At 45.4% G+C, this 12,322-nt stretch overlaps 1 protein-coding gene across 1 annotated transcript in view; it reads left to right on the top strand.

The window, feature by feature from the left end:
- LOC146035519 (coagulation factor VIII-like) overlaps window positions 1–12,322 on the top strand; it is a 215,182-nt gene that overhangs the window by 179,052 nt on the left and 23,808 nt on the right. Inside the window, exons 19-20 of the mRNA XM_083159025.1 lie at window positions 796–909; window positions 3,558–3,629. Of these exons, the coding sequence (XP_083015151.1) occupies window positions 796–909; window positions 3,558–3,629 (186 nt within the window). The remainder of the gene's footprint in view (window positions 1–795; window positions 910–3,557; window positions 3,630–12,322) is intronic.

Raw genomic sequence — 12,322 nt, 5'->3', positions numbered from 1 at the left:
GTGACAAAGGTCTACTGACCTGGGACCCATTTACATCAATGGGGGAGAGCCTATACCTCCTGACTGCAGTGTCTTGTGGTCAGTATGGAGGTTGGGAAAGGGCACAAGCAGCCTCCGCTGCTGTCTGCTGTACAGACAGCAGGGGAGCCGGGGAAGAGGTGAATGGATGCATGTGTATACGGCATCTATTCATCTCACAGTAGCTATCCCGAGTAGGCACAGCGGGAGTCCTGGCCAGCGGATTTCCCGGGACTTGTAGATGATGTCATCTTCAAATGCCAGTATTGAAAAGTGCAGTGCACAAAGCCGACTCTGGAATTTCCCGGGTCAGCACTGCAGTGTAAATGCAGTGAAACCTGGATCTGACCCGCATTGGAACCGTGTTCCAAATACAGGGTCAGTTATGGGATTTTGGTGTAAGAGAGGGGTTAGTGTTCTGTCCATTAGAAAACATGACAGACCTTGTGGCATTTGAGTACAAATAAGTGAAAAAAATTCATGGGTGAAGCAGCTACAGTATATTGTAGATTGAAAACCTCATGAAATGATTATTGGGTGTTCATTGACACTCTACAGGTATTAATTATAATAATTGCCAGCTCTGAAACTAAATCTTGTTAATGGCAAAATAAGTTGTGTTAGTTAGTACAAACATTTTGTTGGCTATTTGTAATTTGTAAAGTAATCTATTTTATTTAAAACTTTGCAAATCACATCTGCAAGGATGTCCGTTAAAATTTTTGAAAAATGTTTAAAAACATTTTAATGAATGTCATGGTGTGTATTTTATTGCAGGTGTTGGTGTAACCCTGGAGATGGTTGCTCACTTAACTGGTATATGGCATATAGAGTCCGAAGGAGGATACTATAACTATGGGATGAGAGCACTTTATCTTGTTTATGATGCACGTGAGTCCAGCCTTTATTCAGATAAGTACTAAACAGCACTTAGAGCGAGAGATTCAAAAAAAAGAAAAAGTAACTTTGCGCCTTGGCAAAACTATGTTGCACAGCAGGTGGAGAAAATGTAAAGTTAGACTTAGGAGTACATTTACTAGTTTCTAAAAATTAAAAGAGGTGACGTTACCCATAGCAACCAATTAAATGAACCTCTTAGATTTGAGCGGGGTGTGTCCAAATCTGAATCTAAAAATGTATTTGCACAAATTACATTGGGCAAAATTAGTAGTTAAAATACATATCCCCATACCCCCTGCTGGTTTTTGGGCGATGGCACTAAATGAAAGGTTAGGTTTCTTAGATGAAGTGAACCTACTCAGTTGGAGGACAGCTCGGTCTTTGGCCACATCATGAAGCTGGAACAGTTTGCTAAGATTTAGGCAGGTGTCAGCTCACCATTCATTTCTTATTACTTGTTTCTTCCAGTTTTATCTATAACTTTAAAACTAAACAAGCTGTCATAATATTAATCCTTATTAATTTATACAATACAATAAGAAATACAGCAATGCTAAACATGACTATGCTAAGACAGCCTGGTACTAAATAGCAGACAGTGGTTGGTCAGGGACTCTGGAGAAATACAAGATACATTATATATACATTCCCGAAAACACAGTAAGAATATCTATCTATCTATCTATCTATCTAACATACACTAAACATAGGCACTCACCTTTCCTAGTTTTGGGGTGCCCTATGGCTTGTGACCACATTGTTTAAACAGAAATTGTAGGGGCTCTGCACACACTAAGTTAACTGATATTAATAAATAGTGGAGATTTAGTTCATGAATTGCTCAATGCATTTAAGCCTGCAGCCCCCTTCACGGTACCCCACTTTTCTGCAGGTCCTAACACTGTTGCTCAAAATGGTTACAATACACATAGCTATTACATTAATGTTTGATTCCAGGCATGCTATCTGGTCTAAAGCTCACAGCAGACTATGCCTTTTTGCTATATATACAGAGATGTCAGAGGCACTCACGGGATTTATATGGATAAGAAATCTGGCGTAGGACATCACAGCTGTGATCAACGTTTCAGTTTATTCAACTTTTGTCATACTTTAAATAACACCCAGTGACTCCAACACTGGCAACGGGAATCATCCAATCACGCTTTCGGCGCCTAGACATAAAGTCATTTAACAGCGGAAAAAGCACAGTAGCAACATAAAAAACAATAACAATACAATACACCATAATAGAAACACAAGAAATACAATGATACACTTTTAAACAATAAAAGAAAGAAAGCAGCAAACTATAAAGGAGGCGATCAATAAATCAATAGAAGTGAAGGACAAAAAAAACATTTTATTATCTGTTTTATACATATTATAGATTAAGAAAGAAGTACCGCCATCTCTTATGCTCATTTAATCCATGTCGTGACAAATGTGCCTAAAGGGGCTATCCAACGGGCCTCACAGTGTAACAGGTACAGGACAAGATTCCCACCCCTCGATAGTGGGACGTGATCTATCATCCTGTTCTGAGAAGACAAATTATGTTTGGCAATGGCAAAGTACTGGTTTACCGGCTGCTCACTGGTACTGGTCATCAATGCATTTTTAATGGAAGAGCGATGAGAGGCCATTCTATCCTTGAATGGACGCTCAGTCTTCCCTATATATGATAGCCCACAGGGATAAAAATCTGATAAACTGTAAATTAAGATTTATTTGTATTTAATATGCATATTTAATATGCATCATTTGTCCTGTACGTGGATGATTGAATGTTGCACTTGGAATCATGTACTATCACGTCACACAAGTGCACCAAACACAACCAAGAATTTTGGAAAAAGGGCAAACATTAGCTGGAGCAGCATCGGATTTGACAAGAATGTACCTAAGACGCCTAGAGCGTTTGAAGCTAAGTAACAATCTGGTGTTATTAAGACCTAAATCAGCGTCGGTCTGTATTAACGGCCAATGTCGTTTTGCAACTTTATTCACAGCTCAACTGAGTATAGGTAGTAACCCACAGAATAATTGCAGAAGGATTAATGCAGGCGTTCCTCAGATGTTGGGAGGAACATTAGCGGCCTCCTTTTGTCCACGGCCTTTGCAGCATTGTGCAAGTCTAAATTTACTTGGCGCTGCGAACAGAGTGGAAAACCATGTGACGATGAGTGATTCCAAATGGTTTTCCCCTCATGTGCATGGCTGTGAAACACATTCGCAGCTGTGCACATGGATGTATTTTCACTCAGGTGTATTTTTACTTGGGCAGGCGGCCTTTATCTGCTTGCTCAGTTTAAAAAACCTGCAGCCCATCAAGCAGGTCTGAATTAGGCCGTGTTAGAAATAAATTTCAACAGCAGATCTTTTATTATTAATATTTCTAAAAGTATTTCCAATTTGAGGGGTTTATCCAGGCACCTGTTATATCTCCCTGTTCTTGCATATTAGGATGATACACTTAACGTTTATTATTGCTCTGTGATACATAAATAGCACTCAATACATTATACATGCAGTACTCACAAGTTAAGTGAAACATATTTGCTGTATGTCTTCTATATCTGAGAAGAGAAAAGGTAAAGAGGAGTGTCTTATATTTCTTGTTATATATTATTCCGTAGGATGTCACCAACCTCTTGGTTTATCATCTGGAAGAATTAGAGACTCGCAGATTTCAGCATCAGGACATTATGGTAAGGAACATTTTAATTTAATCCTAGTCCTAGGTTGACGGGAAAAAGGAAACCATGGCAACATTGCACCAAAAATCAATAAGGCGCCTAATGAATTATGTTGTTGGCCTTTACCATTACTTAACTCTTATGCCTAGAAATAACTGACACAAACACCGTATCTAAAATAACGACACGGACACCAACTGCGTAAGTTTAAAAAGGTCATGGTTATTTATTGAAGTGGTATGACCCCTATTTGTATATGGGATGGCAAAGAAAGCACTTGAGACCAGCACCAGTCCCGGGTGTTGCCATGGTAGCGACTGGAGCGCCCCAATCAACACCCCTTCTTGTGGGGTACACACGGACATACCGCCCCCTTCTATTGCATGGCGCGGACCTTCCATGAAGTGTCCAACGCCCCCAGCCGGAGCATGGGGACTCGCCCGCCTTCTTGGCAAAGGGGGGGCAATACCGCACAGAGACCACCTGACACCCCACCTGACTGCTGGTCGAGAGTGCCTTCTCGCCACAGCCTGAGTTCCAAAGACCCCTCAGGGTCACCACGCGGAACCAGGCCCGGCCACCCGAAACAAATATGAAACCTACGCTAAAACTAACCTAAACTAGTGAAAATGTACTGCAAAAACACAGCCATACCGGAGTCCGAAAGATGGACCCCGTCCAGCCTGTACAAACTGGGGGACCCCTTAACGATTGCAGGGTGCCTAACTGCCGTGCCGGCCTGAGCCACAAACATGCCTGAACACCGCATGGGTCCACTTCCTTCTGGCCCTCTCAATGGCTACCACGTTCCGACAACCCCGCCAGTGAAAACGGGGGACTATGTCAGACCAAACAATTCTCAAGCCGAGCCAGAGTGACGCCAGACGCAAGTCTGACTCAATTTGTATGGTAAGCGCAATGCCCGTCCTCTTGACCAGGTCATTGCCGCCTAAGTGACTGACTATCACTTCGGGGTGGCCCCACTTACGGGCTTTGGCAGATAAAAGATCCCATAGACCCTCCAACTGGAGGCCCCGGACACCGAACCACTGTACTTCACGTGCCCTTGCCAGAACAGGAGCCCTGGAGGCTAGTGGGTGCCTAGCAGCCCAAAAGATGAAAGAGTGCCCTATAAAACAAAAACCCTACCCAGAGTCAATTTGGAGGGGGATGGGGCTGAAAAAAGAAGAAACCTAGTGGCTAACATAATTATACTGTAAACACAACGGAAATGCATGTACTACGACCCAAGTGAAGGTGAAAAACTTAAAAAACCTCCTGTGAACTTGAGGGGACAGCCAATTAAATTAGTCTACAATAGAAGGAAAAAGTAAAAAATTCCCTTCACACCGTCGATTCCGGAGCGCTACCCGTTCCAGAACCGATTGTAAACAATCATTTTTGGGCCAGCACAACAGGCGCCGAAGTTACAACTTATCTAACTTATCTAAACTTATATAACTCTTATAAGTGAAAGACCACCATCTGCCAACCGCCTGAATGGCGGAAAGTGGAAGTCCAGCCGCTTTTGCGCAAGTAGCTGCCCCTCTGTGACAAGGGATCCCGTTCCCGCAGACCTAACTCCGCCGAAACACAGCCGCAAACTGGAATCGGGTCAGTGGCAGCACATCAGCGTGTGCCAAGAACTGCAAGGTGGTCCCCGGTCTGCGGGATACATATTCCTTAGCCAGGGAAACTGGACATACAGCATTGTTAGCTTGCGCCTTCAGGGCAACACAGTTGCCCCTGTCAATCTGTTCGGTTTTAGACCTCTTAATCCTGCACATAACTTGTCCCTCTCAGAAGACTATGTCTTCCCCTAGAAGTCCAGTGCTGGAGCGCTTGCTGGCAGCTATTAGCCCGCTAATGTGAAAAGCGTCATAGAAGGCAAATGTAAAAGCTACCTTAAATAAGGCCTCCTCAAATGGGTTCTTGGCCACTTTAGCTAAACAAGCTACTAGGCTACTAGTTCCCCCAGCAAGCGCTCGTCCATAGGTCCACACGAGTCCGGAGCCACCGGTAGTACCCCAGCCTGACCCCTTGAAGCCCTAGACAGTACGAAGACGTAGTGGGGTCGGGCTCACCACGCAAGTGCGAATGGAAGGCAATACCGGCCAAAGCCGCCGCCATAGCCGACTTGGACCTGCCCTTCCGGTGACCCCACACAGAAGCGAGTAACCGGTCCTCGAACCGACTCACTGCTGACATCGGTGGAGCCCTGAAAGTTCAACCAGTCCTGCCAAGCAGCCTCGCAAGCTCTGTGTGTGGAAGGGGCCAAGGACATTAAGGCAATTCTGTCATGCCGGTGCTATTATCCGCCACACAAAAGGGTGACAACTGAGCCCCAAGGGGGAAGCCTCGGGGGCTAACTCATGAAACCTCATGAAATAGAAATGGGAAAGGGCATCTGTTACACTGTTATCCACCCCGGGGACATGTCTAGCCCAGAACCGAATATTGTGCCATAGGCAGCTTAACACCAAGTGCCCCAAAAGCCCTAGTGCCCACGGGTAAGCTGCCCCTTGATTGCTAATGGTGTAGACCACCCCTGATGCGAAAACCACCATTCAGCTGAAACTATGATGGGGAAAAGTTCCAGCAGTAGCAGGTTGCACGATCGATCCACAACGGCTGCCCTGGTGCGGAGCACCACTTGCCCTGAAAATAGGCCCCGAAACCCATTGAGCCTGCCCGTCCATGAACAGCTGCAGCTCCACTCAAGAGGTGGGGTCGGAGAGCCATATAGCATCACTATGAAACTATTCAAGAAATGTTGACCAAACCCTTAGGTCGTCCCGCTTCTCCCTGCACAACCGAAGTGTGTGATGGGGATCCCTAACCCCAGCTGTGGACCTCTCTAGCTTGCGGCAAAAAACCCGCCCCATGGGAATGATGTGACATGCAAAATTAAACCACCCCAGTAGCGACAGTAGTAGTCTGCACGCGTTCCCTTATGAGTCCTAACAGCTTGCCACCTTATCTTCGGGGAGACAACAACAACCAGCATCAGAATCTATTTCAATGCCAAGGTGGGATAGCACCTGGTTAGGGCCTTCCGCCTTGTCTGAGGCAATGGGGACTCCCAGGGAACCCATAATGCCAATGGCTGCTGCTAGCCGTGCAGCGCATGCGCTGCGGTCTCCAGAACCCACAAAGAGAAAATCATCTAGATAGTGGGCCACACCACGGCAACCCATGTCGGCCTGTATGCACCCATGTAGGAAGGTGCTGAATCTCTCAAAGTAGGAGCAGGAGACCGAGCACCCCATTGGCAGGCATTAGTCACTAAACATGCCCCCGTCTGGTCAGAAACCCATAAACCTGAAGGAAGCTGGATGTAGGGGAAAGAGGTGAAAGGCTAACTCAATGTCCAGCTTTGCCATGAGTCCCCCCTGCCGAAAACCCCGGACTATGTTAAGGACCTGATAGAACAACTGATACTGAAGCAGCGCTGCAGCAGTCGTCGGGGATAGAGTCCGTGATGGAAACCCCGTGGGGGTAAGACAGGTGCTGAATGAGTCTATATTTACCAGGGGCTTCCTTGGGAACCACCCCCAGAGGGGAGAAACAAATCCCGCTCAGCGGGTTAGCCTGGGAAGGCCCCGCCATACTGCCCAATTAGATTTCCGCCAGCACCTTTTGTCTCACCACCTCGGGCTGCCAGTGCCGACCCCGCCCCGATCTGCGTGGCGTGCATCAGGTTTATACAGTTTTGAGGGGTGACCTGCCCCGCAGAAACTACATTTTGCCCCTCGGTCACACTTGCCGTCATGAAAGGCAAAGTGCTTCTCTTTGCTGCCGGATCTCACCCCGGGTTTCCCCCCTGTAAAGGGCTTCTTGCCTGGAGGCTACGCCAAAGGCAGGCCCCTACCTATGATCTCCAGCTAAATGTCAACGTGGTTGCACCCCTTAAGATGGGTTTGGACCCCTCGTGAGTATGACAACACTTACATCATCATCGCGCTGTGCTCTGTCCTTGTTGTTATGAATGGCACGGTAACCGGGAACAGGTAACGTAGGACGTTCACGTGTTCATCGGGCCCGGTGCTGAGGTAACATGAGGGATTTCTGTTTCGGCTGAAGGTAGAGGAGCCGGCATGCCGGATCCATGCTCTGCAAGGTCGGTACCCTCAGCCGCCGGGTGAGTCGGGGATGTTCCCCTGCTTGACATGGCCTCTTTGGGGAGTGCTCGCAGCTGCCGGAATGTGGACTCTGTGGAGCATCTGTGAAGTCTGCCCCCTGTTCCACTGCTGACGTCACCCGGGTAACTGCAGCTTCCGACGCGGCAGGCACCGAAGTCCAGTGGTGATGGCTCAGCCGCAGAGGAAATACGATCTGCACCAACTGTGACCTTGAAAGAAAACACAGGCAAGAGACATCACAGCGCTAAAGACCCTGGGAAACAACAAGGTGGGAGGTCACCTCGACTGACCCACGGCCCTCAGGGAGGGGGGCGCATTGGGAAACTAGGGGAATGTGTAGAGACCTTAGCTGAAGGGAAACTAGCCCAGAAAAGCTTGAGAATGCGCCAGACTACCAAACAAGAGACTGCAGCGGGGATGTGCCAGCCCACACAGGTATGTACAAAGCACCCTGTAACCTCTTGTAAGGGGCGTATTTCTGATATGCAGCCTGCTGCAATGGAAAAGCCCGGAAACCAAACTACTGTAGGCCTGTATAAACAAATAGGTGCCCAGCGGTCTGAGGTTAGGTAAACAACCATGTATTCTGCAAACTGGTGACCCACCAGCAACAAAAACATCGCTGGTAAACTCGTGGTAAAATTAAGAGGCATAAGGCCCTGTAAGCAAGGCTGCTCAGACTGGGGCCCGGCTATGCCAGTAGGCAGGGAGGCCACATGGAGTGAGCTCTGGAGGGCATGCTGGTTCCTGTAGTGCCACAAGGAGGATTTAGGGGTAACTCCTGATAGGCTGGCTCTCAACTCAGATATATTAAGTGCTGTTATCATGTAGCCTTACCGTTAAGACAATTATATCCGGCATCAGAGAAGCCCGTGACGAGGCCCGGAAGCTTATCATATCTTTTGCTAAATATATGTAACTAAGATCTCTGAATGACCCTCTATTATGTTGGTTTTTCATATCTTATTACTAATGCCCTTTGGTGTGCTGGGGGTTAAATCCCCCTCCCTTGCAGCACCTGGGGGGCATTACTAGTTTCATTGAGCAGCTCTCACCACTGTTTTAGCTAACAGAGAGGGCAGAAATGGTGGGCCAACTGTAACAGGCATGGCTGTACCATCCCAAGTGAGGCGGGGAGCCCACAGATAGAAGGCCTTGTGCCTCAAAGACACCCCCCATATTAAATGCCACAAGTGGAATCAAACCTAGTAACCAGGGCGCCAGCAGGTGGTGCTGTAGTATCACCACTGCCAGCATGGAAATCCCCAGCCCTGACACTGTCTACATGTGGCTGTGATCCAGGACAGGGTATTTTGTGCAAGCAGGAGAAGTTAAGGTACACAGACAGAAAAAGCAAGCTGTACAGGGAGGAATGAGGAGGAATGAGAGAGAATGTAAGCAATTGAAAAGTAACTTATCTGCTTCTGCTTCCAGATTTAGCTGTTCTGCTTCCAGATTGATCCAGACTCAAAGAGGCTTACTTCCTGGCTCTGATCCCTAATATACCCCTCTCTATGCTGACGCCCCCTGCTACCTGATTGGCAGTTCTAACTGACACTCAAATTTTATTTCCCTAGGCTTTACACTGATGCTTCTATACCTTTACTTATGGACAACAAATTCACAGGCTCTTAAATTCCCTCAAGCCTATGCGGCCCTCACTCTATCTGAAGCAATTAAACATTCAATTAAGGACTATATTAGCAATTCATCAAGATAATGCATGGTGAAAAAAACATAGTCATGTGCATAAACATGTATATTCTACACATACTGAGATGATTAAACATGCACATATAAAGGTTAAATGTTCTCATGATGTGGATAAATATGCAATAAACAATGTAGTATATTGCAATGGACAATTTTTATATATGTTAAATTAGGAGTTATGGAAATTGTGACTAAGATAAAAAAGGAGTAAAAGTACATCACTAACATAGACATCAATGAATCAATAAAATAGCATACTGACAAAAGGGAGATAATACTAGGAGAGAAGTAATGGAGTAGAAAGGAAAACATAGTAAGAACTTGTGACATGGTATTCTATAAACAGCATGAACAATATATGATGGTAGATAAGTGAGAAACAGAATACTCTATAAACCTATGGCCACTTTTTAAGAAGACTCCAAGTAGTACCCTCAAATAACTTCAGAACCTGAGTGGTTCATCTAAAGTATTAATGAAGAATTACCACTTTTTGTAAAACCTTATGACTCCCTTCTCCAGATGACGGATAGTGGCCCACCTGTCAAAATATAATGTCTAAAACAGTTTTAGTTTAACTTCTGCTAAAGAATGGGTCCAGCAAATACTGTAAGTATATATTTTTTTGCAACAGTAATGACTACAGCTACAGTAACAGTTGAAATTTAGACTACCTAAATCCCAATGTCTAAAATTTACACAAATAACCGCCAAAGGGTCAAGACGCAAGTGGGTAGCAAACATGGTGTTAATCAATTGAGTAACTTTGTACCAAAATTTCCAAACCTTACCACATTCCCATATAGAGTCAATAAAAGTATGAGACTTCCCGCACTTAACCCAATCACCCAATTACAAGGTAGTCATATATTTCCTTTGTGCAGGAGAGATGTAAGCCCTCTGAATCATCCATATATATGACCTTCTTTTAAAAAATATGATGATTGTAAATATTTAAGTGTGTAGTCGTAATTGGATAAGAGTTGGGACAATATAGTAATGCCAGTGATCTCCACAGACCACTTCCATAGCATAGCATACCAAGCAGAGGGCACCAACAGAGAGACCATAGGTACATTTAACAGGCTAATTGTATAGGGGACCGATGAAATAAGCTTGAGAACGGAAAAGAGAAGCATTGCCGGTTGGTTAGATTCTAAGGGGATCAGTTGTAATGCCTAGTTTGGAGATACATATAAAAATTTTGAGTGGGGAGACTAAATTTGGAATTGGAGATCTGCAAAAGAGAGTAAGCCTCCGCCTGGGTCAAAGACTATAGAAATTAAGGCCAAGCCTTTATCTTTCCAGTGAGTGAAGCCCACATTGGAAAATGAATGGGGAAATGCCGGGTTACCCCATAGGGAGTAGTGAAAATCAGCTTGGAACTTTTTGTTGATGGCAGTACATATCCATGATTGAGAGGTTCTCTTTAATAAAAGTGGGTATATCTACCAATTTAGAATGTGTAGATGGAGCACCTCTCAGCCAGGGCAGGGAATCGCCAGACATCCCCATCAGCATGGTGGTGGGGAGCGCTTTCCCTGCCAGTCTCCGCTTCAGGAAGATGGGCATGGTTAGGAAGGAGCTGGGGGCAGCTTGGGGAGGCTGCTGGAGAGCTGCAGAGGGCGGCTGAGGTCTCTGACAGTATGGGGTGTGTGAGCATCTTGTGCATGCGCACCCCCTCCTGTCAGCTGGCGGAGGCCGAAGGGAGCTGCTCCATCTGTAGTACTGCATTTTGGGAAAACGGTGAAAATAAAGCAGTGTCAAGGAGGTTGTCTGTATAGGAACTAGTCCTGAGCAGCCAGTCACCGATATATCTGAAAAATATAGCAGAAGAATATACCGCCAGATCAGGAACACTCAAACTTCCCATCACTCAAACTTCCCAGTAGTTTTAATCTATCAGCCAGGATCTAGGTGAACAATTTGTAAATCAAAATTCAATAATGATATAGGACGATAGGATCCAGGCAGAGTCAAATCTTTACCCAGCTTAGAGAGTAACTTAATAATTGCAGAGTTAAAATATAGCGGTACAGAATGAGTACAAATGATATGATTATAAAAAGCCACCAAATTCTCACCAAATCAGGGCAGCAAAAGTTGGTAGAATTCGGCAGATAAGCATCTGTAATTACTCAAGTGTAATTGCGACCGATAGATATGGGAAGATTCATCAGGGATTTGTGGTAGAGAGTGAAAAACCCAGGGAGATGGGGAATTATCTACAGCTAGAGGAACTCCCATGTGAGAAGGGTCAGAATATATATATATATATATATATATATATATAAAGGTCTTCATAATAACGGTGATTTGACATCTCAAACCCATCATAGTACAGTACCATCATCACTCCATAATGGGCGAACCATCATGGTTGACTGGGAACCCTGTAACAAATTCGAAAGTTTACCAAACTTGTGGAATTTGTAATTAGTGGAAAAAGCGTATTGATCACTCTTTATTTTAAAATATTCCTCATAATGTATTTTGGCACTAGAGTAGGCCAACTTCTTAGATGAAGTAGAGGCAGATTCAGGGCCAGTGCTAGAGTGTCCAGCACACTCCGAGTCCTGCAAACTCTATATTTGTGCCCTCCATCACATATTTAATTAATAAAGGGACAGCACACATAAATAAAGGGTATGTAGAGGAGGGACAGATGTGGGGAGAGGGAGACAGTTGCTGGGCAGAGGGGTATAGGGTGAAAAGATGATGCGCAGGAAAAGGGGGGGCAGATGCTGGGCAAACAGAGGGGGGAGCTATGATGGGCAGGGAGAGGGGGGGCAGATGCTGGGGATAGGGGCGCAGTTCTGCATATGCTGGGCAAAGAGGGGGACAGATGTG

The sequence above is a fragment of the Crinia signifera genome, chromosome 9 (assembly GCF_055691185.1).
Source record: "Crinia signifera chromosome 9, ASM5569118v1, whole genome shotgun sequence".
NCBI lineage: Eukaryota > Metazoa > Chordata > Amphibia > Anura > Myobatrachidae > Crinia > Crinia signifera.
Note: the sequence above shows the minus strand (reverse complement) of the source record. Positions and strands in the feature narration are given on the sequence as shown.